The 23,763-nt window shown below is 60.2% G+C and overlaps 1 protein-coding gene across 3 annotated transcripts in view; it reads left to right on the top strand.

Moving 5' to 3' along the window:
- Window positions 1-21,516, top strand: part of LOC140403212 (protein Dr1-like) — a 26,435-nt gene extending 4,919 nt beyond the window's left edge. For 2 of the 3 annotated variants that reach the window (XM_072490967.1, XM_072490966.1), the window contains exons 2-4: window positions 11,810-12,223; window positions 15,609-15,772; window positions 20,938-21,516. In XM_072490967.1, the coding sequence (XP_072347068.1) occupies window positions 12,001-12,223; window positions 15,609-15,772; window positions 20,938-21,075 (525 nt within the window). In that variant the 5' untranslated portion in view covers window positions 11,810-12,000 and the 3' untranslated portion in view covers window positions 21,076-21,516. Of the gene's footprint in view, window positions 1-11,809; window positions 12,224-15,608; window positions 15,773-16,445; window positions 16,632-20,937 lie in introns of all 3 variants that reach the window. The other variant, XR_011938263.1, reaches the window with a different exon arrangement.
- Window positions 21,517-23,763: the final 2,247 nt, after the last annotated feature.

Below are 23,763 nucleotides of genomic sequence, written 5' to 3' on the forward strand. Positions count from 1 at the left end.
CCTCTTCCCCCCCCCCCACCCTCTTCCCCCCCCCCCCCACCCTCTTCCCCCCCCCCCCCCACCCTCTTCCCCCCCCCCCCACCCCTCTTCCCCCCCCCCCACCTCTTCCCCCCCCCCCCCACCCTCTTCCCCCCCCCCCCACCCTCTTCCCCCCCCCCCCCTCTTCCCCCCCCCCCACCCTCTTCCCCCCCCCCACCCTCTTCCCCCCCCCCCCCACCCTCTTCCCCCCCCCCCCCACCCTCTTCCCCACCCCCCACCCTCTTCCCCCACCCCCCCCTGCCTCCCCCACCCCCCCCTGCCTCCCCACCCCCCCCTCCTCCCCCACCCCCCCCTGCCTCCCCCACCCCCCCCTGCCTCCCCCACCCCCCCCCCCCAGCCTCCCCCCACCCCCCCCCCCCAGCCTCCCCCACCCCCCCCCCCCTCCCCACCCCCCCCCCAGCCCCCCCACCCCCCCCCAGCCCCTCCCCCACCCCCCCCCAGCCTCCCCACCCCCCCCCCAGCCCCCCCCCCCCCCCCAGCCTCCCCCCCCCCCCCCCCCCAGCCTCCCCCCACCCCCCCCCCAGCCCCTCCCCACCCCCACCCCCCCCCCCCCAGCCTCCCCACCCCACCCCCCCCACCCCCCCCCCCCAGCCTCCCCACCCCACCCCCCCCCCCAGCCTCCCCACCCCCACCCCCCCCCCCCCAGCCTCCCCACCCCACCCCCCCCCCCCAGCCTCCCCACCCCCCACCCCCCCCCCAGCCTCCCCACCCCACCCCCCCCCCCAGCCTCCCCACCCCACCCCCCCCCCAGCCTCCCCACCCCACCCCCCCCCCAGCCTCCCCACCCCACCCCCCCCCCCAGCCTCCCCACCCCACCCCCCCCCCAGCCTCCCCACCCCACCCCCCCCCAGCCTTCCCACCCCACCCCCCCCCAGCCTCCCCACCCCACCCCCCCCCCAGCCCTCCCCACACCCCACCCCCCCCAGCCTCCCCAGCCTCCCCACCCCAACCCCCCCAGCCTCCCCACCCCAACCCCCCCCAGCCTCCCCACCCCAACCCCCCCCAGCCTCCCCACCCCAACCCCCCCAGCCTCCCCACCCCAACCCCCCCCAGCCTCCCCACCCCAACCCCCCCCAGCCTCCCCACCCCAACCCCCCCCAGCCTCCCCACCCCAACCCCCCCCAGCCTCCCCACCCCACCCCCCCCCCAGCCTCCCCACCCCACCCCCCCCCCAGCCTCCCCACCCCACCCCCCCCCAGCCTCCCCACCCCACCCCCCCCCCAGCCTCCCCACCCCACCCCCCCCAGCCTCCCCACCCCACCCCCCCCCCAGCCTCCCCACCCCACCCCCCCCCAGCTCCCCACCCCACCCCCCCCAGCCTCCCCACCCCACCCCCCCCCCAGCCTCCCCACCCCACCCCCCCCCCAGCCTCCCCACCCACCCCCCCCCCAGCCTCCCCACCCACCCCCCCCAGCCTCCCCACGCCTCCCCACCCCACCCCCCCCCCCCCCAGCCTCCCCACCCCACCCCCCCCCCCCAGCCTCCCCACCCCACCCCCCCCCCCAGCCTCCCCACCCCACCCCCCCCCCCCCAGCCTCCCCCACCCCCACCCCCCCCCCAGCCTCCCCACCCCCACCCCCCCCCCCAGCCTCCCCACCCCACCCCCCCCCCAGCCTCCCACCCCACCCCCCCCCCCCCACCCTCCCACCCCACCCCCCCCTCCCACCCCACCCCCCCCTCCCACCCCACCCCCCCCCCCCCACCCTCCCACCCCACCCCCCCCCCACCCTCCCACCCACCCCACCCACCCCCCCCAGCCTCCCACCCCACCCCCCCCCCCAGCCCTCCCACCCCACCCCAGCCTCCCACCCCCACCCCCAGCCTCCCACCCCACCCCCAGCCTCCCACCCCACCCCCAGCCTCCCACCCCACCCCCAGCCTCCCACCCCACCCCCAGCCTCCCACCCCCCCCCAGCCTCCCACCCCACCCCCCCCCCCCCAGCCTCCCACCCCACCCCCCCCCAGCCTCCCACCCCACCCCCCCCCCCAGCCTCCCACCCCACCCCCCCCCCCCAGCCTCCCACCCCACCCCCCCCCCCAGCCTCCCACCCCACCCCCCCCCCCAGCCTCCCACCCCACCCCCCCCCCCAGCCTCCCACCCCACCCCCCCCCAGCCTCCCACCCCACACCCCCCCCCAGCCTCCCACCCCACCCCCCCCCCCAGCCTCCCACCCCACCCCCCCCCCAGCCTCCACCCCACCCCCCCCCCAGCCTCCCACCCCACCCCCCCCCCCCAGCCTCCCACCCCACCCCCCCCCCAGCCTCCCACCCCACCCCCCCCCCCCCAGCCTCCCACCCCACCCCCCCCCCAGCCTCCCACCCCACCCCCGCCCCCCCAGCCTCCCACCCACCCCCCCCCCCCAGCCTCCCACCCCACCCCCCCCCCCAGCCTCCCACCCCACCCCCCCCCCCCCAGCCTCCCACCCCACCCCCCCCCCCCCAGCCTCCCACCCCACCCCCCCCCCCAGCCTCCCACCCCACCCCCCCCCCCCCAGCCTCCACCCCACCCCCCCCCCCACCCCCCCCCCAGCCTCCCACCCCACCCCCCCCCCCAGCCTCCCACCCCACCCCCCCCCCCAGCCTCCCACCCCACCCCCCCCCCCCAGCCTCCCACCCCACCCCCCCCCCCAGCCTCCCACCCCACCCCCCCCCCAGCCTCCCACCCACCCCCCCCCAGCCTCCCACCCCACCCCCCCCCAGCCTCCCCACCCCACCCCCCCCAGCCTCCCACCCCACCCCCCCTCCCCACCCCACCCCCCCCCCACCCCACCCCCCCCCAGCCTCCCCACCCCACCCCCCCCCCCAACCTCCCCACCCCACCCCCCCCCCCACCTCCCCACCCCACCCCCCCCCCACCCCACCCCCCCCCAGCCTCCCCACCCCACCCCCCCCCAGCCTCCCCACCCCACCCCCCCCCCAGCCTCCCCACCCCACCCCCCCCCAGCCTCCCCACCCCACCCCCCCCCAGCCTCCCCACCCCACCCCCCCCCAGCCTCCCCACCGCACCCCCCCCCGCCTCCCCACCGCACCCCCCCCGCCTCCCCACCGCACCCCCTCCAGCCTCCCCACCGCACCCCCCCAGCCTCCCACCCCACGCCCCCCCCCCAGCCTCCCACCCCCACGCCCCCCCCCAGCCTCCCACCCCACCCCCCCCCCAGCCTCCCACCCCACCCCCCCAGCCTCCCACCCCACCCCCCCCCCAGCCTCCCACCCCACCCCCCCCCCCCCCCAGCCTCCCACCCCACCCCCCCCCAGCCTCCCACCCCACCCCCCCCCCAGCCTCCCACCCCCACCCCCCCCCCAGCCTCCCCCCCCACCCCCCCCCAGCCTCCCCACCCCACCCCCACCCAGCCCCACCCCACCCCACCCCCCCCACCCACCCCCCCCCACCTCCCCCACCCCCACCCCCCCCCCAGCCTCCCCACCCCACCCCCCCCCCAGCCTCCCCACCGCACCCCCCCCCAGCCTCCCCACCGCACCCCCCCCCAGCCTCCCCACCGCACCCCCCCCCCAGCCTCCCCACCCCACCCCCCCCCCAGCCTCCCCACCCCACCCCCCCCCAGCCTCCCCACCCCACCCCCCCCAGCCTCCCCACCCCACCCCCCCCAGCCTCCCCACCCCACCCCCCCCCGCCTCCCCACCCCACCCCCCCCCCCAGCCTCCCCACCCACTCCACCCCCCCAGCCTCCCCACCCCCACCAGCCACGCTCCCACCCCCCCCAGCCTCCCCCACCCCCCCCAGCCTCCCCCACCCCCCCCCAGCCTCCCCCACCCCCCCCCAGCCTCCCCCACCCCCCCCCAGCCTCCCCCACCCCCCCCCCAGCCTCCCCCACCCCCCCCCCAGCCTCCCCCCACCCCCCCCAGCCTCCCCCATCCCCCCCCCAGCCTCCCCCATCCCCCCCCAGCCTCCCCCATCCCCCCCCAGCCTCCCCCATCCCCCCCAGCCTCCCCCACCCCACCCCCAGCCTCCCCACCCCCACCCCCAGCCTCCCCACCCCCACCCCCAGCCTCCCCCACCCCCACCCCCAGCCTCCCCCACCCCCACCCCCAGCCTCCCCCACCCCCACCCCCAGCCTCCCCCCCCCCCACCCCCAGCCTCCCCACCCCACCCCAGCCTCCCCCACCCCCACCCCAGCCTCCCCCACCCCCACCCCCAGCCTCCCCCACCCCCACCCCCAGCCTCCCCCACCCCCACCCCCAGCCTCCCCCACCCCCACCCCCAGCCTCCCCACCCCCAGCCTCCCCCACCCCCACCCCCAGCCTCCCCCACCCCCACCCCCAGCCTCCCCCACCCCCAGCCTCCCCCACCCCCACCCCCAGCCTCCCCCACCCCCACCCCCAGCCTCCCCCACCCCCACCCCCAGCCTCCCCCACCCCCACCCTCAGCCTCCCCCACCCCCACCCCCAGCCTCCCCCACCCCCACCCCCAGCCTCCCCCACCCCCACCCCCAGCCTCCCCCACCCCCAGCCTCCCCCACCCCACCCCAGCCTCCCCCACCCCCACCCCCAGCCTCCCCCACCCCCACCCCCAGCCTCCCCCACCCCCAGCCTCCCCCCACCCCCAGCCTCCCCCACCCCCACCCCCAGCCTCCCCCACCCCCACCCCCAGCCTCCCCCACCCCACCCCCCAGCCTCCCCCACCCCCACCCCCAGCCTCCCCCACCCCCACCCCAGCCTCCCCCACCCCCACCCTCAGCCTCCCCCACCCCCACCCCCAGCCTCCCCCACCCCCACCCCCAGCCTCCCCCACCCCCACCCCCAGCCTCCCCCACCCCCACCCCCAGCCTCCCCCACCCCCCAGCCTCCCCCACCCCCACCCCCAGCCTCCCCCACCCCCACCCCCAGCCTCCCCCACCCCCAGCCTCCCCCCACCCCCCAGCCTCCCCCACCCCCAGCCTCCCCCACCCCCAGCCTCCCCCACCCCCAGCCTCCCCCACCCCCCAGCCTCCCCACCCCCACCCCCAGCCTCCCCACCCCCACCCCAGCCTCCCCCCACCCCCACCCCCAGCCTCCCCCACCCCCACCCCCAGCCTCCCCCACCCCCACCCCCAGCTCCCCACCCCCACCCCCAGCCTCCCCCACCCCCACCCCCAGCCTCCCCCACCCCCACCCCCAGCCTCCCCCACCCCCACCCCCAGCCTCCCCCACCCCCACCCCAGCCTCCCCCACCCCCAGCCTCCCCCACCCCCACCCCCAGCCTCCCCCACCCCCCACCCCCAGCCTCCCCCACCCCCACCCCCAGCCTCCCCCACCCCACCCCCAGCCTCCCCCACCCCCAGCCTCCCCACCCCCAGCCTCCCCCACCCCCAGCCTCCCCCACCCCCAGCCTCCCCACCCCCAGCCTCCCCACCCCCACCCCCAGCCTCCCCCACCCCCCCCAGCCTCCCCCAGCCTCCCCCCACACCCCACCCAGCCTCCCCCCACACCCACCCAGCCTCCCCCCAAGCCTCCCCACCCCCACCCCCAGCCTCCCCCCACCCCCCCCCAGCCTCCCCCCTCCTCCGTCTCACCCCCCCCTCCTCCGTCTCACCCCCCCCTCCTCCGTCTCACCCCCCCCTCCTCCGCCTCACCCCCCCTCCTCCGTCTCACCCCCCCTCCTCGTCTCACCCCCCCCCTCCTCCGTCTCTCCCCCCCCCTCCTCCGTCTCTCCCCCCCCTCCTCCGTCTCTCCCCCCCCTCCTCCGTCTCACCCCCCCCTCCTCCGTCTCACCCCCCCCCCTCCTCCCACCCCCCCCTCCTCCGTCTCACCCCCCCCCTCCTCCGTCTCACCCCCCCCCTCCTCCCACCCCCCCCTCCCTACCGTCTCACCCCCCCCTCCTCCGTCTCACCCCCCCCCTCCTCCGTCTCACCCCCCCCCTCCTCCGTCTCACCCCCCCCCTCCTCCGTCTCACCCCCCCCCCTCCTCAGTCTCACCCCCCCCCTCCTCCGTCTCACCCCCCCCTCCTCCGTCTCACCCCCCCCTCCTCCGTCTCACCCCCCCCTCCTCCGTCTCACCCCCCCCTCCTCCGTCTCACCCCCCCCTCCTCCGTCTCACCCCCCCCTCCTCCGTCTCACCCCCCCTCCTCCGTCTCACCCCCCCCCCCTCCCTCCGTCTCACCCCCCCCCCCTCCTCCGTCTCACCCCCCCTCCTCCGTCTCACCCCCCCTCCTCCGTCTCACCCCCCCTCCTCCGTCTCACCCCCCCCCCACCTCCGCTCACCCCCCCCCCACCTCCGTCTCACCCCCCCCCACCTCCGTCTCACCCCCCCCTCCTCCGTCTCACCCCCTCCCCCTCCCCCCCCCTCCGTCTCACCCCCCCCCCTCCTCCGTCTCACCCCCCCCCCTCGTCTCACCCCCCCCCCTCCTCCGTCTCACCCCCCCCACCTCCGTCTCACCCCCCCCTCCTCCGTCTCACCCCCCCCCTCCTCCGTCTCACCCCCCCCCTCCTCCGTCTCACCCCCCCCCTCCTCCGTCTCACCCCCCCCCTCCGTCTCCCCCCCCCCTCCTCCGTCTCACCTCACCCCCCCTCCTCCGTCTCACCCCCCTCCTCCGTCTCACCCCCCCCCTCCGTCTCACCCCCCCCTCGTCTCACCCCCCCCCTCCGTCTCACCCCCCCCCTCCCGTCTCACCCCCCCCCTCCGTCTCACCCCCCCCCCTCCGTCTCACCCCCCCCCTCCGTCTCACCTCACCCCCCCCTCCGTCTCACCCCCCCCCCTCCCGTCTCACCCCCCCCCTCCGTCTCACCCCCCCCCTCCGTCTCACCCCCCCCCTCCGTCTCACACCCCCCTCCGTCTCACACCCCCCCTCCGTCTCACACCCCCCCTCCGTCTCACCCCCCCTCCTCCGTCTCACCCCCCCCTCCTCCGTCTCACCCCCCCCCTTCCGTCTCACCCCCCCTCCTCCGTCTCACCCCCCTCCTCCGTCTCACCCCCCCCTCCTCCGTCTCACCCCCCCCTCCTCCGTCTCACCCCCCCCTCCTCCGTCTCACCCCCCCTCCTCCGTCTCACCCCCCCCTCCTCCGTCTCCCCCCCCCTCCTCCGTCTCAACCCCCCCCTCTCCGTCTCACCCCCCCCTCCTCCGTCTCACCCCCCCCCTCCTCCGTCTCACCCCCCCCCTCCTCCGCTCACCCCCCCCTCCTCCGTCTCACCCCCCCCTCCTCCGTCTCAACCCCCCCTCCTCCGTCTCACCCCCCCCTCCTCCGTCTCACCCCCCCCTCCTCCGTCTCACCCCCCCTCCTCCGTCTCACCCCCCCCCTCCTCCGTCTCACACCCCCCCTCCTCCGTCTCACCCCCCCTCCTCCGTCTCACCCCCCCCTCCTCCGTCTCACCCCCCCCCTCCTCCGTCTCACCCCCCCCCCCTCCTCCGTCTCACCCCCCCTCCTCCGTCTCACCCCCCCCTCCTCCGTCTCACCCCCCCCTCCTCCGTCTCACCCCCCCCTCCTCCGTCTCACCCCCCCCCTCCTCCGTCTCACCCCCCCCTCCTCCGTCTCACCCCCCCCTCCTCCGTCTCACCCCCCCCCTCCTCCGTCTCACCCCCCCCTCCTCCGTCTCACCCCCCCTCCTCCGTCTCACCCCCCCCTCCTCCGTCTCACCCCCCCCTCCTCCGTCTCACCCCCCCCTCCTCCGTCTCACCCCCCCCCTCCTCCGTCTCACCCCCCCCTCCTCCGTCTCACCCCCCCTCCTCCGTCTCTCACCCCCCCTCCTCCGTCTCACCCCCCCCTCCTCCGTCTCACCCCCCCTCCTCCGTCTCACCCCCCCTCCTCCGTCTCACCCCCCCCCTCCTCCGTCTCACCCCCCCCTCCCCTCCGTCTCACCCCCCCCCCCCTCCTCCGTCTCACCCCCCCCTCCTCCGTCTCACCCCCCCCTCCTCCGTCTCACCCCCCCTCCTCCGTCTCACCCCCCCCTCCTCCGTCTCACCCCCCCTCCTCCGTCTCACCCCCCCCTCCTCCGTCTCACCCCCCCCTCCTCCGTCTCACCCCCCCCTCCTCCGTCTCACCCCCCCCTCCTCCGTCTCACCCCCCCCTCCTCCGTCTCACCCCCCCCTCCTCCGTCTCACCCCCCCCTCCTCCGTCTCACCCCCCCCTCCTCCGTCTCACCCCCCCCTCCTCCGTCTCACCCCCCCCTCCTCCGTCTCACCCCCCCCTCCTCCGTCTCACCCCCCCCTCCTCCGTCTCACCCCCCCCTCCTCCGTCTCACCCCCCCCTCCTCCGTCTCACCCCCCCCTCCTCCGTCTCACCCCCCCCTCCTCCGTCTCACCCCCCCCTCCTCCGTCTCACCCCCCCCTCCTCCGTCTCACCCCCCCCTCCTCCGTCTCACCCCCCCCTCCTCCGTCTCACCCCCCCCTCCTCCGTCTCACCCCCCCCTCCTCCGTCTCACCCCCCCCTCCTCCGTCTCACCCCCCCCTCCTCCGTCTCACCCCCCCCTCCTCCGTCTCACCCCCCCCTCCTCCGTCTCACCCCCCCCTCCTCCGTCTCACCCCCCCCTCCTCCGTCTCACCCCCCCCTCCTCCGTCTCACCCCCCCCCTCCTCCGTCTCACCCCCCCACCTCCGTCTCACCCCCTCCCCCTCCGTCTCACCCCCCCCTCCTCCGTCTCACCCCCCCCTCCTCCGTCTCACCCCCCCCTCCTCCGTCTCACCCCCCCCTCCTCCGTCTCACCCCCCCCTCCTCCGTCTCACCCCCCCTCCTCCGTCTCACCCCCCCTCCTCCGTCTCACCCCCCCTCCTCCGTCTCACCCCCCCTCCTCCGTCTCACCCCCCCTCCTCCGTCTCACCCCCCCTCCTCCGTCTCACCCCCCCTCCTCCGTCTCACCCCCCCCTCCTCCGTCTCACCCCCCCCTCCTCCGTCTCACCCCCCCCTCCTCCGTCTCACCCCCCCCCTCCTCCGTCTCACCCCCCCCTCCTCCGTCTCACCCCCCCCTCCTCCGTCTCACCCCCCCCTCCTCCGTCTCACCCCCCCTCCTCCGTCTCACCCCCCCCTCCTCCGTCTCACCCCCCCCTCCTCCGTCTCACCCCCCCCTCCTCCGTCTCACCCCCCCCTCCTCCGTCTCACCCCCCCCTCCTCCGTCTCACCCCCCCCTCCTCCGTCTCACCCCCCCCTCCTCCGTCTCACCCCCCCTCCTCCGTCTCACCCCCCTCCTCCGTCTCACCCCCCTCCTCCGTCTCACCCCCCCCTCCGTCTCACCCCCCCCTCCGTCTCACCCCCCCCCTCCGTCTCACCCCCCCCCTCCGTCTCACCACCCCCCCTCCTCCGTCTCCCCCCCCCTCCTCCGTCTCCCCCCCCTCCCTCCTCCGTCTCCCCCCCCCTCCTCCGTCTCCCCCCCCTCCTCCGTCTCACCCCCCCCTCCTCCGTCTCACTCCTCCGTCTCACCCCCCCCTCCTCCGTCTCACCCCCCCCTCCTCCGTCTCACCCCCCCCTCCTCCGTCTCACCCCCCCCTCCTCCGTCTCACTCCTCCGTCTCACCCCCCCCTCCTCCGTCTCACCCCCCCTCCTCCGTCTCACCCCCCCCCTCCTCCGTCTCACCCCCCCTCCTCCGTCTCACTCCTCCGTCTCACCCCCCCCTCCTCCGTCTCACCCCCCCCTCCTCCGTCTCACCCCCCCCCTCCTCCGTCTCACCCCCCCCCTCCTCCGTCTCACCCCCCCTCCTCCGTCTCACCCCCCCTCCTCCGTCTCACCCCCCCCTCCTCCGTCTCACCCCCCCCTCCTCCGTCTCACCCCCCCCTCCTCCGTCTCACCCCCCCCTCCTCCGTCTCACCCCCCCCTCCTCCGTCTCACCCCCCCCTCCTCCGTCTCACCCCCCCTCCTCCGTCTCACCCCCCCCTCTGTCTCACCCCCCCTCCTCCGTCTCACCCCCCCCCTCCTCCGTCTCACCCCCCCCCTCCTCCGTCTCACCCCCCCTCCTCCGTCTCACCCCCCCCCTCCTCCGTCTCACCCCCCCCTCCTCCGTCTCACCCCCCCCTCCTCCGTCTCACCCCCCCCTCCTCCGTCTCACCCCCCCCTCCTCCGTCTCACCCCCCCCTCCTCCGTCTCCCCCCCCCCCCTCCGTCTCACCCCCCCCTCCTCCGTCTCACCCCCCCCTCCTCCGTCTCACCCCCCCCTCCTCCGTCTCACCCCCCCTCCTCCGTCTCACCCCCCCTCCTCCGTCTCACCCCCCCTCCTCCGTCTCACCCCCCCCTCCTCCGTCTCACCCCCCCCTCCTCCGTCTCACCCCCCCCTCCTCCGTCTCACCCCCCCCTCCTTCGTCTCACCCCCCCCTCCTTCGTCTCACCCCCCCCTCCTCCGTCTCACCCCCCCCCTCCTCCGTCTCACCCCCCCCCTCCTCCGTCTCACCCCCCCCTCCTCCGTCTCACCCCCCCCTCCTCCGTCTCACCCCCCCCTCCTCCGTCTCACCCCCCCCTCCTCCGTCTCACCCCCCCCTCCTCCGTCTCACCCCCCCCCTCCTCCGTCTCACCCCCACCTCCTCCGTCTCACCCCCCCCTCCTCCGTCTCACCCCCCCTCCTCCGTCTCACCCCCCCCTCCTCCGTCTCACCCCCCCTCCTCCGTCTCACCCCCCCCTCCTCCGTCTCACCCCCCCCTCCTCCGTCTCACCCCCCCCTCCTCCGTCTCACCCCCCCCTCCTCCGTCTCACCCCCCCCTCCTCCGTCTCACCCCCCCCTCCTCCGTCTCACCCCCCCCTCCTCCGTCTCACCCCCCCCTCCTCCGTCTCACCCCCCCCTCCTCCGTCTCACCCCCCCCTCCTCCGTCTCACCCCCCCTCCTCCGTCTCACCCCCCCCTCCTCCGTCTCACCCCCCCCTCCTCCGTCTCACCCCCCCCTCCTCCGTCTCACCCCCCCCTCCTCCGTCTCACCCCCCCCTCCTCCGTCTCACCCCCCCCTCCTCCGTCTCACCCCCCCCTCCTCCGTCTCACCCCCCCCTCCTCCGTCTCACCCCCCCCCTCCTCCGTCTCACCCCCCCCTCCTCCGTCTCACCCCCCCCTCCTCCGTCTCACCCCCCCCTCCTCCGTCTCACCCCCCCCTCCTCCGTCTCACCCCCCCCTCCTCCGTCTCACCCCCCCCTCCTCCGTCTCACCCCCCCCTCCTCCGTCTCACCCCCCCCTCCTCCGTCTCACCCCCCCCTCCTCCGTCTCACCCCCCCCTCCTCCGTCTCACCCCCCCCTCCTCCGTCTCACCCCCCCCTCCTCCGTCTCACCCCCCCCTCCTCCGTCTCCCCCACCCCTCAGCCTCCCCCACCGCCACCCCCTCACCTCAACAAGTGCATTTCTATAGTGCCTTTTACAAAATAAATGGTCCAAGGTGCCTCCTGCACAGTAATTTTTTCAATATAATTTGATGTTACGACATGCTTCTCACAAGCTTGGTTGGAGGTGCTAGTTTTAAGAAGCACCCTTAAAGAAGGTTGGAGAGGAGTGGAGTGGTTTTGTAGAATGAATCCCAGGGCCTTGGCAGGCAATGATTAAAATCGTTGATAATCGAGTCCAAATTCTAGGAGTGCTGAGATTTGTGAGGATCAAAGGATTGGAGGTTACAGAGATATGGATGGGGCTGGAGATGGATTTGAAAACCAGGATGAGTATTAACTAAATTGGACTCCTCTAAATTTGGGTGTAATCCTTCATCCACATTCTGCTCCCGCAGTGGAAACACCCACTTCACTGAAGCTTACCAAGTCTGTTTATTTTCTTCATGCACCAAGTTTAGCCACATTTCATATTGATGAAAGTTCTGTGATAGTCCATTAGTTTCCTATTGTTGAGGCATTTATGTTTTAATATTTTATATTTTTGCATTTTTCTCCAGGATGGCAAGATCATATTTAATTCCTACCTTGGTCTCTAAACCACATGTCCTGGAATCCTACCTGATTAAATCCTGTTTAGTGTCAATAAATCAGTTTTCCGTGGATTTGGTGCACGTCAACCTTGTGACGAGGATTTGCCTTTTTATTTTAGAAGCAACGTGTAACACCAGTCCATATGAAATAAAGAACTATGGCCTCAGCTTCAGGTAATAATGATGATGATTTAACTATTCCAAGAGCTGCCATCAATAAGATTATCAAACAGATTCTACCCAATGTCAGGGTAGCGAATGATGCCAGAGAAATGGTGGTGAACTGCTGCACTGAATTTATTCATTTGATATCTTCTGAAGCTAATGAAATCTGCAATAAGTCTGATAAGAAAACCATCTCACCAGAACATATCATGCAAGGTATGTGATTTACTGTGAGGAAACCAATGGAATTGCAATGACATTTTGTCCTTGTTTTCAGGCGATAACTGACCTTTATTTGCCCCTTCTGCTATCTCGCCTGTGTGACCATGTTAAGAACCACGCTGATAAATGTAAGTGTGTCCCAAAACCCAGAGGTGTAACATGGTGTATGTGCTTTTTTTCTCTGATATAATGTAAGAAACAGTGCAACGCCATAAGAAACAGTCCAGTCTTGTGAACAATTAATAAGGTATATTTATTAGCTTAAAAGAAAGACAAAGCACATACAACAAGAAGGTCTTTAATATGCCATGACATTTGAGTATACTGATGATGATACAGGCACATTTTACTACCCCTTGATTCCCCAATACTTACTTTACCTGAACTCAGCCACCTCCTTTCCCAAACAACATCTGATTTTAAGTACATTGATGAGCAAAATACAACTAATAATTGGCCCAGTCTGGAAATACTCTATAGGTTCAGCGAAGGCGGGATATGGCTGCTTCTTTCACAAGACTTTGTGTGCAACATATTGCAGTTCTGATGTTAGCCCTCTCGCTCTTTTTCTCTAACTCTTGTTTTAGTTAGTTAGAGAGTTAGACTGTTCCTTTCCCTTTGTTATTCACTCAGTGGAGTTGGCTTTTGGCAGGTATGTGTCCATTTCTCTATCTCTCTACTTTGAAGTTACTACCTCTATTGCCCCATTGTTTTCTCTAGATAGTGCCACAAACACAGGACTGTATTGGAATCCAGCTGCTCTGGTTCTAGTCTACAAATGACCATGCTAAATTATGAACTTTATTATGTGATGGTACCTTTGGAGTTGTAAAGAACTGTTGCACTCAGTGAGAAGGACTTTATTCTTGCATTCAATCAGGAAATTATGTTAAATTCATCTTTAGAACTGTACTAACAATTGTGATTGCAACCAGAGGACTTTTGGATGACACATCATATCAACTGGGGACTTTGGTGCTGCCAAGCCACAAGTGCTGTGGGTGACTAAAATTAATAATCCTCACCTAGTCATTACGGGTTTTTCTTTGTTGTCTGTCTTGAGGGCTTGAGTGACTTGGGGGGCACGGTGGTTCAGTGGTTAGCACTGCTGCTTCACAGCAGCAGGGAGCTGGGTTCAATTCCGGCCTTGGATGACTGTCTCTGTTGGGTTTACACTTTCTCCCGTGTCTGCGTGGGTTTCCTCCGGGTGCTCCGATATCTACCCACTGTCCAAAGATGTGCAGGTTGTGTGGATTGGCCTTGCCAAATTGCCCCTTAGTGTCCAGGGATGTGCAGGTCAGGTTATGGAATTATGGGGATAGGGCAGGGTGGACATGGGTAGAGTGCTCGTTCGATGGACAGAATGGCCTCCTTCTGCACTGTAGTGATTCTATGACTAACATTACCAAAACACAATCTTGAATTTTGATAGTTCTTTTATTTTTGGGCCAAATTAGGCAGCCTTTATTTTTGTTTCATCTATTTGTGGCCTCTTGGGCTGTGCACATGCTGTGTGCAGGTGAGCCATTCCCAGGCAATGATTTCTCACTCCCTCGTGCCTCTAATATTCTGCTACCCCTCCCTTTGTTAAGCGTTGTCAGATCCTTCAGGAGCAAAGGAAATAGGAGTGGGCCATTCGGTCCCTCCAGCTTGCTCTGCTATTCAACAGGATCATGGCTGATCTTCCACCTCAGTGCCTTTGCGTTATATAAAGAAAGCTGTTGATCTTTGAGTAGTTTTTCCCCACTGAAAGTGCATCAGAAATACTTTGGGTGCAGGGCTAAAGGGGAGATGAAGAGAACTTGCTGAGTTGTTGAGATCTGGATACTCAGAAATACTCTTATTAGAAAAGATGTGGAAGTTTATTCCATCAATAATATTTCAAAGGAAGCTGCATGGTGGTTAGCACTGCTGCCTCACGGCACCGAGGACCCAGGTTCGATCCCGGCCCCGGGTCGCTATCTGTGTGGAGTTTGCACATTCTCCCCGTGTCTGCATGGGTCTCGCCCCCACAGGGTAGGTGGATTGGCCACGCTAAATTGCCCCTTAATTGGATTTTTTTTTTTTTAATTCAAAAGCAGTTCTAGCAACTTGCAGGATTATGGAGGGGGAAAGCTGGCAGTATAAAATTAAACATCTGCCTCCCAAGGAGTTACAGCAGGTGAGATCTTACTGGATAACCTTGTGACCTGTGGCATTACCGAGGCAAACAGGTCAGCAACTTATTGTCAAGTCTGCATTAGTACCAGTCTTGGGTGGAAGTTTACGTAAGTTTGGGCTTGACTTGGATATTCGCCTGGCTTGTGGTCTAAAACTGATGACACAGTGTACCCATTCTGTCTACAGTTAATTGGATTGAAAAGCAAACCTTCAGAGTTGCATATCTGATTGTGTCCCCAACGTAGATTACTGGCAGCTGAGGAAAGCCTATTGGATTGTGTTTTGCCTGATGGCTCACTGGGTTTGCTAATTAACTGAGCCATTCAAAGCAGGAAAGTACCATGTTGTGCTGAGTTGTTGGGAGATCGATTGCCCTGAGTATCCCTGGCGATGGAAGGGGCCAGCAGAAACCTTAGAATTGTTGCCTGAGATTCAATCAGTCATATTACAGAACGTGATCCGTAAATGGATCTGATGCTCAGCAAAAGCCATTTGACAGTGTTCATATTGAATCTTGTAAATTGGAAGTTTGTGAAGGGTCTTTTGACTAAGTTAGTTTCCATCTGACAAATCGAGCGAAGAGTTGAGCTGATCAACATCCACTTCTGCCCAGGTTTCTCCTCTCTACCTTTCTGGGGGTAGTTAGTGATTTGATCTAGTACTGGCAGAAGGCTGCATGGCTGAAGTAGGAAACATGAAGATCAAATTTGCCTTTCAACTGTCCTGTGGCTCCACATGTAGGGCCTGTTGCCACAAAGTTTTGTGGAGAGAGAGAGCAGTGGGAGAGATACTAGAATTATACTAAATGACTAAAACTATGATAAAAGGATCAGTCAGGGTTCCCACGCCAGATCACTATCTGGTGACTTCTGACTGTTGATATTGGGATGAGTTAGGATGGGCCTGGCTGTATCACCCTCTGGATGCTATGTTGACACTTTCTTAATTTCACACATGGACAAGCATTGGAGATAACTGACACTTGTGCAACAACCACAGTTGAAGTCTGTATTCGGGAGAGGCTAAATGCTAAGAGGCAGCGAATAAGAGGAACCTGAAATGGAACAGAACTGGTTCTCCATTTAACATGAATCCCAAATGTGGATATGAAAAGATTTTGAAATCAGACGTGTCGGGCGTAAATTAATACCTCACAAAAAAGCTTTTGAGTAGCCATGGATATGTTAAAAGCTTCTTTCTGTGTTTCCTTGTACCACAGCCTTGGAAAGTCTAGGCTTTGGATCATACATAACTGAAGTAAAGGAGGTTTTAAGGGAATGTAAGACAGTCGCCCTTGAAAGGAGGAAGGCCAGCTCCCGCTTGGAGAATCTTGGGATACCGGAGGAAGAACTGCTACGCCAACAGCAAGAGTTGTTCGCAAAAGTAAGGAAATTGCTCCATTTTTGAAAGATATAGCTTTGTTTCGCCTGCAAGTCACCCCCACCCACCCAGCTCCTCAACAACGGTGCTGTTGACCCAGCATTCGTCCTCTTACAGTAATATCTGAGTTTGGTGATATCCAATCATTAGTTCCATATTTCTCTTTTCAAAATTGGCACTTTGCGGTATCATGTACAATTCGCCTGAACTCCTCGTCTTGGTTGTCAAAAGTGGAAACAAAAGCCATCATAAGGAACGTTTTTTTTAAAAGGAAGTGTGAAAAACTCAACAGTTTCATAAATCAGTGAATACTGTCAATACATAAAATGCAAAGCATTAAACCGTGTAACAAAATCCGGAAAGCATCCAAACAACGACACTTAGATTTTGGACTGTGGCCGCTATTCTAAATGCAGTTCCCTTTAATTCTATTTTCTGTTCAGCAGCCAGACACTCTTGGAGTCTTCAAGCCGTTATCAGCACCACAAACTGTTGCTTTCTTCCATATTACTCAGATGACTACATGACTAACAGTACATCTGCCTTCATCAAAAATGTTAGCTGTGATGTGTAGTACTGGAGACTGGGGCAGATGTTTTTCCAAATGATTTTGCAGCCTTTGTAAAAACAAAAGTTATGAAACAAATTTGGTATAATTATTTATTCCCCATTTTAGATTCCTGTGCTACACACCATTTCCCAGTTAAGCCTCTGATGAGGTGACCTGCTGTTAACCTCCTGACTGCAGTCCAGCCAACAACAACCATCCCTCTAATGCCCCAAACGGACAGAACAACATCCAAACATTTCAGAAAGGCAGATGCTGACTGAATGAGGAGAAGAAGGCGCAGAGAACAGGAAAGTAAGATTGGGGTTGACAGAGTCAACAACGTGATCAAATAAATGAAGCTTTTTGAAGCAGAAAAGGAAATAGGCAGAGGAATTTTATACCGAATATGGGGTTTACCAAGAATGCTCCGGTTTCCTCCCACAATCCAAAGATGTGTGTTAGGTGGATTGGTCACGCTAAATTGCCTTGTAGTGTCCAAATGTTAGGTGGGGTTGCTGGGTTACGGGGATAGGGTGGAGGTGTGGGCTTAGGTAGGATGATCTTTTAGATGCCGGTGTGGACTCGATGGGCCGAATGGCCTCCTTCTGCACTGTAAATTCTAGGATTCTATACAACACCGGAATGGGCCAATCCTCCCCGTGTCTGCATAGGCTTCATTCTCACAACCCAAAGATATGCAGCGTGGGCAATTTAACGTGGCCAATCCACCTACCCGGCACTTCTTTGGGTTGTGGGGGTGAGACCCACGCAAACACGGGGAGAATGTGCAAACTTCACACGCACAGGGCGCCGGGATCGAATCCGGGTCCTCGGCGCTGTGAGGCAGCAGTGCTAACCACAGTGCCACTGTGCCGCCCACTGTAGACTTCTGAGAATTGATGGTGCTGCAACCACCACTGCTGGGGTCGACAAACTTAGCACAGACTGGGGTCAAACATGGGAAGTTGTTGCTCTGTGAGGCCCGACTCACTGAAGTTATTCACTGTAAGCTATAGCCAGGAGCAAGCAAAACAACATGTTTCTCTCTGTGCAACAGACATATATGTTGAGCTTCTGCTTTGCTAGTTGGAATTGTGAAAGCAAGATCCTGTTACGATGTGAAGGAATTTCAGCAACGATCTCTGACTGATGCACTCCATGCAAATCCCCTTGAGTGTAGTTCAGCTGTCTCTTCCAGGATATGTAATTCTTCATTGGGGCTAAATTGTCATTCTTGGGTGCAATGGAGCTTCACGGCCTCCCAATTTTTCCAATCCACTCAGCATCTTTGAGGATGAAAATGATCAGCAATTGGTGAGGAGTATTGGAAATTGCCTGGCTTCAGGGCTGGGTGAATGCCTCTTGATTATAGGTTTAAATAATTTGATCAATGGCTTTTGTTACAACCCCTTGTGCTAGAACACGGTCAATTCCAGCCCTGCTTGACCTGGAGTCGTATTAGAAATTAACAAATCATTCTTGGAAAAACACCAAAAGTCTTTGGCCCTTGGCTGCCCAATAACTATAGTCACCAGGTTTGTAAATTTAAACATAATTAATTTTATTAGTAACAATAATTATAGTTAAATATGAAGCAAATACAATGAGTTAACTGTTATCTAATTCCTAACCCTTCCCCCTCTTTCTTTCCCCCCCCCCAACTAAAACACATCCCACCCTTTACACACTCAAGACAGACAAACACAGTGGGGAAAAATGGGGGGGGAAATAATGGGATAAAAGTCTTTCAGATAGTTGTCTTTTAGCACATCTTCCTTCAACTTGGTTTCAGTTCGAGGTTTTCACTTACAGATTCGGGATACAGCTATGCAGTTTTTCTGGAGAAAACGCTGGGGAGGGAGAAAGAGAGAGCATTTTCTTTCCACTGAGCTTCCAGGACTCCAATTGTCCTTCCCCTGGCTCTCTGAAAATCATCCCAATCAGGCAGGACCCAATCACCGTCTATTACCAGGCAGAGTACCACCTTTTGGCCAATTTATTAGCCACCAGCCAACCAATCGAACAGAGTCCCACCAATCTCTCTAGGTGTCGAAAAGTCTTGTTCTGCTGTCCGAAAGCCAGCAGACTGTTCTCTTTTTTTTTTGTAACTTTTGAATTCCTCACTTCCCTTGCTCTACTTTAGGGGACATGTCCATTAAGCATCCATGGACCAAAATGATAACAGCAAAAAATAAAGAGGGGGAAAACAAAATCAACAGAGGAAGGGTCCTTACACTGTGGGTGCATCTCTATTGCCTGATGCGCTACTGATTCTCACAGGTGCAAGTTTGATCCCTAGCCTATACTAAGCAAGCTGATCATAACTTGCATTTACGTTGCTTCTTTAACTTTTAAACACCCCAAGACGCTTCACCGGGACATTATCAAATGAAACTTGATTCAAAACCAGATAAGATATTAGGACAGGTGACCAAAAAGCTTGGTCAAATAAATATGTTATAAACAGTGTCTCAAAGGAGGAAGGAAAGGTTTAGTGACGCAGGTACAGCATTTATGGTCTAGATAGCTGAATGCGCAGTGGTCGAGCGAGGATGTGCATGAGACCAGCACTGGAGGATCACCCAGATCGCTTCAAGGAATCCTGCAAGTAAGCCCATAATCTGAGGGAAAATCCTTTCCTTGTCCCCAACACCAGTCTGTGAAACTTTGACAGAAAATAGATTTGGGATGAAGACAGAATCAGATCAAGTTAATGGTGCTGTTGAAAGATAAAAGACTAAAAATTTCTCCACCTTTTCAAGTCCGAAGAAAAGTGCTTTCCAGCCAATTGTGTACATCTGAAGTCATTGTCGTGATGTGGGAAGAGCAGCAGCCAAATTGGGCATAGCAAACTCTCACAAGCAACAATGAGATAAAGACCAGATAGCACTTTTCTATTGGTGTTGTAGAGATAAATATTAAAAGAGACACCAAAGTGAACTCCCCTGCTATGAAATAATTCCAAAGAATCTTTTGTTGTCTGAAAGAGTGCACTGCCATCAGCACTTTGTGCGCAAGCCTTTGGAATCGGGTTTAACCCATATCATCTGACTGAGGTGAGAACAGTAGCTGGCGGCACCTTGAAGAGTATCACATGGCTGAAGTACCAAATAGAACATAGAACATTACAGCGCAGTACAGGCCCTTCGGCCCTCGATGTTGCGTCGACCTGTGAAACCACTCTAAAGCCCATCTACACTATTCCCTTATCGTCCATATGTCTATCCAATGACCATGTGAATGCCCTTAGTGTTGGCGAGTCCACTACTGTTGCAGGCAGGGCATTCCACGCCCTAACTACTCTCTGAGTCAAGAACCTATCTCTGACATCTGTCCTATATCTATCTCCCTTCAATTTAAAGTTATGTCCCCTCGTGCTAGACATCACCATCCGAGGAAAAAGGCTCCTTCTACGCCCCCCTCCAGGTCATTTATAAAAATGACAAACGGCAGTGGCCCCAAAACAGATCCTTGTGGGACGCCACTAGTAACTGGACTCCAGTCCGAACACTTCCCATCAACCACCACCCTTTGTCTTCTTCCAGCTAGGCAATTTCTGATCCAAACTGCTAAATCTCCCTGAATCCAATGCCTCCGTATTTTCTGCAGTAGCCTACCGTGGGCAACCTTATCAAATGCTTTACTGAAATCCATATACACCACATCAACTGCTTTACCCTCATCCACCTGTTTGGTCACCTTCTCAAAGAACTCAATAAGGTTTGTGAGGCACGACCTACCCTTCACAAAACCGTGTTGACTATGTCTAATCAAATTATTCCTTTCCAGATGATTATACATCCTATCTCTTATAAACCTTTCCAAGATTTTGCCCACAACAGAAGTAAGGCTCACTGGTCTATAGTTACCGGGGTTGTCCCTACTCCCCTTCTTGAACAAGGGGACAACATTTGCTATCCTCCAGTCTTCTGGCACTATTCCTGTAGACAAAGATGACTTAAAGATCAAAGCCAAAGGCTCAGCAATCTCCTCCCTAGCTTCCCAGAGAATCCTAGGATAAATCCCATCCGGCCCAGGGGACTTATCTATTTTCACCCTTTCCAGAATTGTTAACACCTCCTCCTTATGAACCTCAAGCCCTTCTAGTCTAGTAGCCTGAATCTCAGTATTCTCCTCGACAACATTGTCTTTTTCCTGTGTGAATACTGACGTAAAATATTAATTTAGCACCTCTCCTATCTCCTTGGACTCCAAGCACAACGTCCCATCAGTGCCAGTGAAACTCAATCTTCACCAGAATAGTGGGGGGAATAAATTGGGCAAAGTAATTGAATTCATAGCTGTGCCCAATAGACCCAGACGGAAGCTGCATTGCCTCCCTGTAGGAGATCTAGGATTGCACATTATCAAGCTGTCCAATGTATCGCCTCAGTTCCTAATATCTGTGCAGAGATCTTGATGGTATCGACAAGCCTCTCTCAACCATCGGAATACATCGCCGGCCAAACTTAACCTTAGAGTGGGAACCTGAATTTTTTTTTTTTTTTTTGACCCTCCCTAACCCAAAGGATGCTGAAACCAGTGCACTTTCTCCGTCCCACCCACCAGTGAGGGAGATCTGATCTGAACCACTCTGACTTTGTCCGTTTCCCCTCAGGCTCGACAGCAGCAGGCGGAACTAGCGCAGCAGGAGTGGCTACAGATGCAGCAGGCAGCCCAGCAAGCACAGCTTGCAGCATCGACCGCTAACAAAGCCGGTTCCTCACAGGACGAGGAGGAGGAGGAGGAAACCTAAGGTATCGCTTGGGAGGTCTCGCTTCCCTTTCTAAACTGCTCCCCATCTATTCGCATTCTGCCACTTTCCACAAGGGCGACGATGCAGATGAACATTGGTTGGCATTTGCCCAGGTTGACGGCTGGAGGCTGATGAGTCGGTTGCAAAATTTTAAACGGACTAGCCTAAGATGGACAAAAAGATAATGTGCATTTGGACTTGCTGGATTGAAAAATGTGACACAGTCTGAGCAGGACGGTGTACTGTGCATGGACCTTCAGACCTTAAAATGGATTTTATATACTTGAGATTTTGGTTAATTGGAGTAAAGTGTTAAACAGATAAAAGTTCCTGTTGGACATATGTTTTGTGGGTTTTATTAATGTGTTTGGTAATTGAAGACTAAGTTGCCTTGTTTACAGTAATAATAAAAGTGGAATAGACATTCCTTTGTGACTGACATTATATTTTTACGCCTTTTAATTTATATTTATTTGCATTCTATTTTTACTTCATAGCAACCAAAATGTTTTTGGACTATTTATTGTGCTATATCATTTGACGATCACTTTTTTTTAATTTGCTCTCGATGAGGGCATTGCTGGCAAGATCAGGCCTGTATTGCCCATCCCCCCGTTGCCTTGATGTCAATGCTGACCTCCTTCAAATAGCTTTACGATGTGAATGACTTAGTGTGGGGGGTGGCCTATTAAACCCCCTTCCCTTCAACCCCCTTCCCTTAAGGATATTTGTGAGCATATCTGGGTTTCGTGCACCATTCCCTCTTCTGTCTTTGGGTGCAGAAACTGTCGACACAGTTTTCATGTCAATTCCGTAAACAGTCCAGTGCTCTACTAGAGAACAAGTAACTCCAGGATGTCACCCTCAAACCTGAGTCAGAGGCAAGATGTTATTACGTGTGGTTTGGTCAGATTTACTGAAGTCACAGCCAGGAGATGTTTTGAGGTGCCACTTGTACATCTGTTGGCCATGTCCAGTCTGTATTCTTTTGAGGGTTGCCCACATGCTCCAGAAAAGGTTTGAAAGTCTTTTGTGCTAATCGGGCAACTTTTGAGGGCTATTTGTATCCAAGGGAGATTACCGCCTACAACCTGTACCCATGGGTGTGTCTGCACCTGTCGACCTGACCGCAGAGTGAGAGGCACCAGCTGTCAAACTGCTTCCCTGAGTCTGGGAGGGTAATATTGGTGGAAATTAAAACTTTAAACAGCCATCATTGATCATTAAGCAGAACTCAAATGCCCAGAAGAAAATGCATTTTATGGTTGGTACAACCTGGTTTTAAGTTCCATGGAAATTTAACAGGGGCAACCAGCTATTTTAAGCATCACGTTCGCAATATGATTCTATTTTGATCATTTTTGTCCCTTTTAATTTGACTTCTGGATCATTGCGTGTTTCAGTAAGCATTGGAAATTATCTGGTACATACTCACAAGGATTAATTATACCCCTGTGCAAGTGTATTCATTTCCAGCTAAGTTTGCAGAAATTAAAGGGTAATAGTTCTTTTTGTTTCCTTGGATGTTTCTTAATAAGCAGCAGGTATCTCATTAACTCAGCTGCACTGACTGAAAGCTCTGCATTGGATTCCCGGTGCTAACTTAGCTGATTATCTCATGCAGGGGCAGCGATTTAAATTATGCAATTGTTCTCGATTCTCCAGCGATAGGGAATTTCTAAACCTAGCTCTGATCAGCTAATCCAGTGTATTTACCACAATGAGTAATTGGTTAATTTTTTAATATTATTTCCTTTCTCTTGCCTCCTGGGCAGGCATTAAGGGTGCCAGGAGGGAGGGGATAATCAGCTAGGTGTGGTGCACGAAACCAAATACCAATCTCGGCTCAACCACCTAGAGAGTTGAGGGCTGTGTGGGGATGGTACCCTCCAAGCCACCCGCCATCCTAACTTGAAAACATATCCCATTTTCTTCACTATCAGCGGGTCCCGTGACTTTTACATGCAATGTTTACATCGCACCAATGAAGATGCCCTTGTCAAGAAGCCTGTTGCTGCCTGCCACCAGGGCTCGCACAGAAGCAATGATCTCTCCCTGAGGAAGATGAGTACTTTGTAAACCTCATCATCCAAGCCGGGGAAGAGAGAGAGAAAGAAATGTTGATAAATCAAACTGTCAGTGAAACTAAAGAGCTGGCTATTGACTTCAGGAAGCAAAGTATCGTACACGCCCCTGTCTGCATCAATGGAACTCTGGTGGAGATGGTTGACAGCTTCAAATTCTAGCGTGCACATCAACAATCTGTCCTGGTCCACCCACGTCGATGCTATGGCCAAAAACTAAGGAAATTCGGCATGTCCACACTGACTTACCAATTTTTAGAGATGCACCATAGAAAGCATCCTATCTGGCTGATCACAGTTTGGTATGGCAATTGCTCCACCCAAGACAGTAAGAAACTACAGAGTCGTGAACACAGCCCATTCCATCACGTGAATCCGCCTCCCATCCATTGACTCTGTCTGCACCTCCTGCTGCCTTGGTAAAGCGGGAGCATGATCAAAGATCCCTCCCACCCGGGTTATTCTCTCTCTCCCAACCTCAATCAGGCAGGATATACAAAAATCTGAGAACACACACTGACAGGTTCAAAAACCAGACTCCTGAATGACCCTCTTATGGACTGAACAGATCTCTTCACACATCTTCTCTACTGAGTGATACTCA

The sequence above is a fragment of the Scyliorhinus torazame genome, chromosome 27 (genome assembly GCF_047496885.1).
Source record: "Scyliorhinus torazame isolate Kashiwa2021f chromosome 27, sScyTor2.1, whole genome shotgun sequence".
NCBI lineage: Eukaryota > Metazoa > Chordata > Chondrichthyes > Carcharhiniformes > Scyliorhinidae > Scyliorhinus > Scyliorhinus torazame.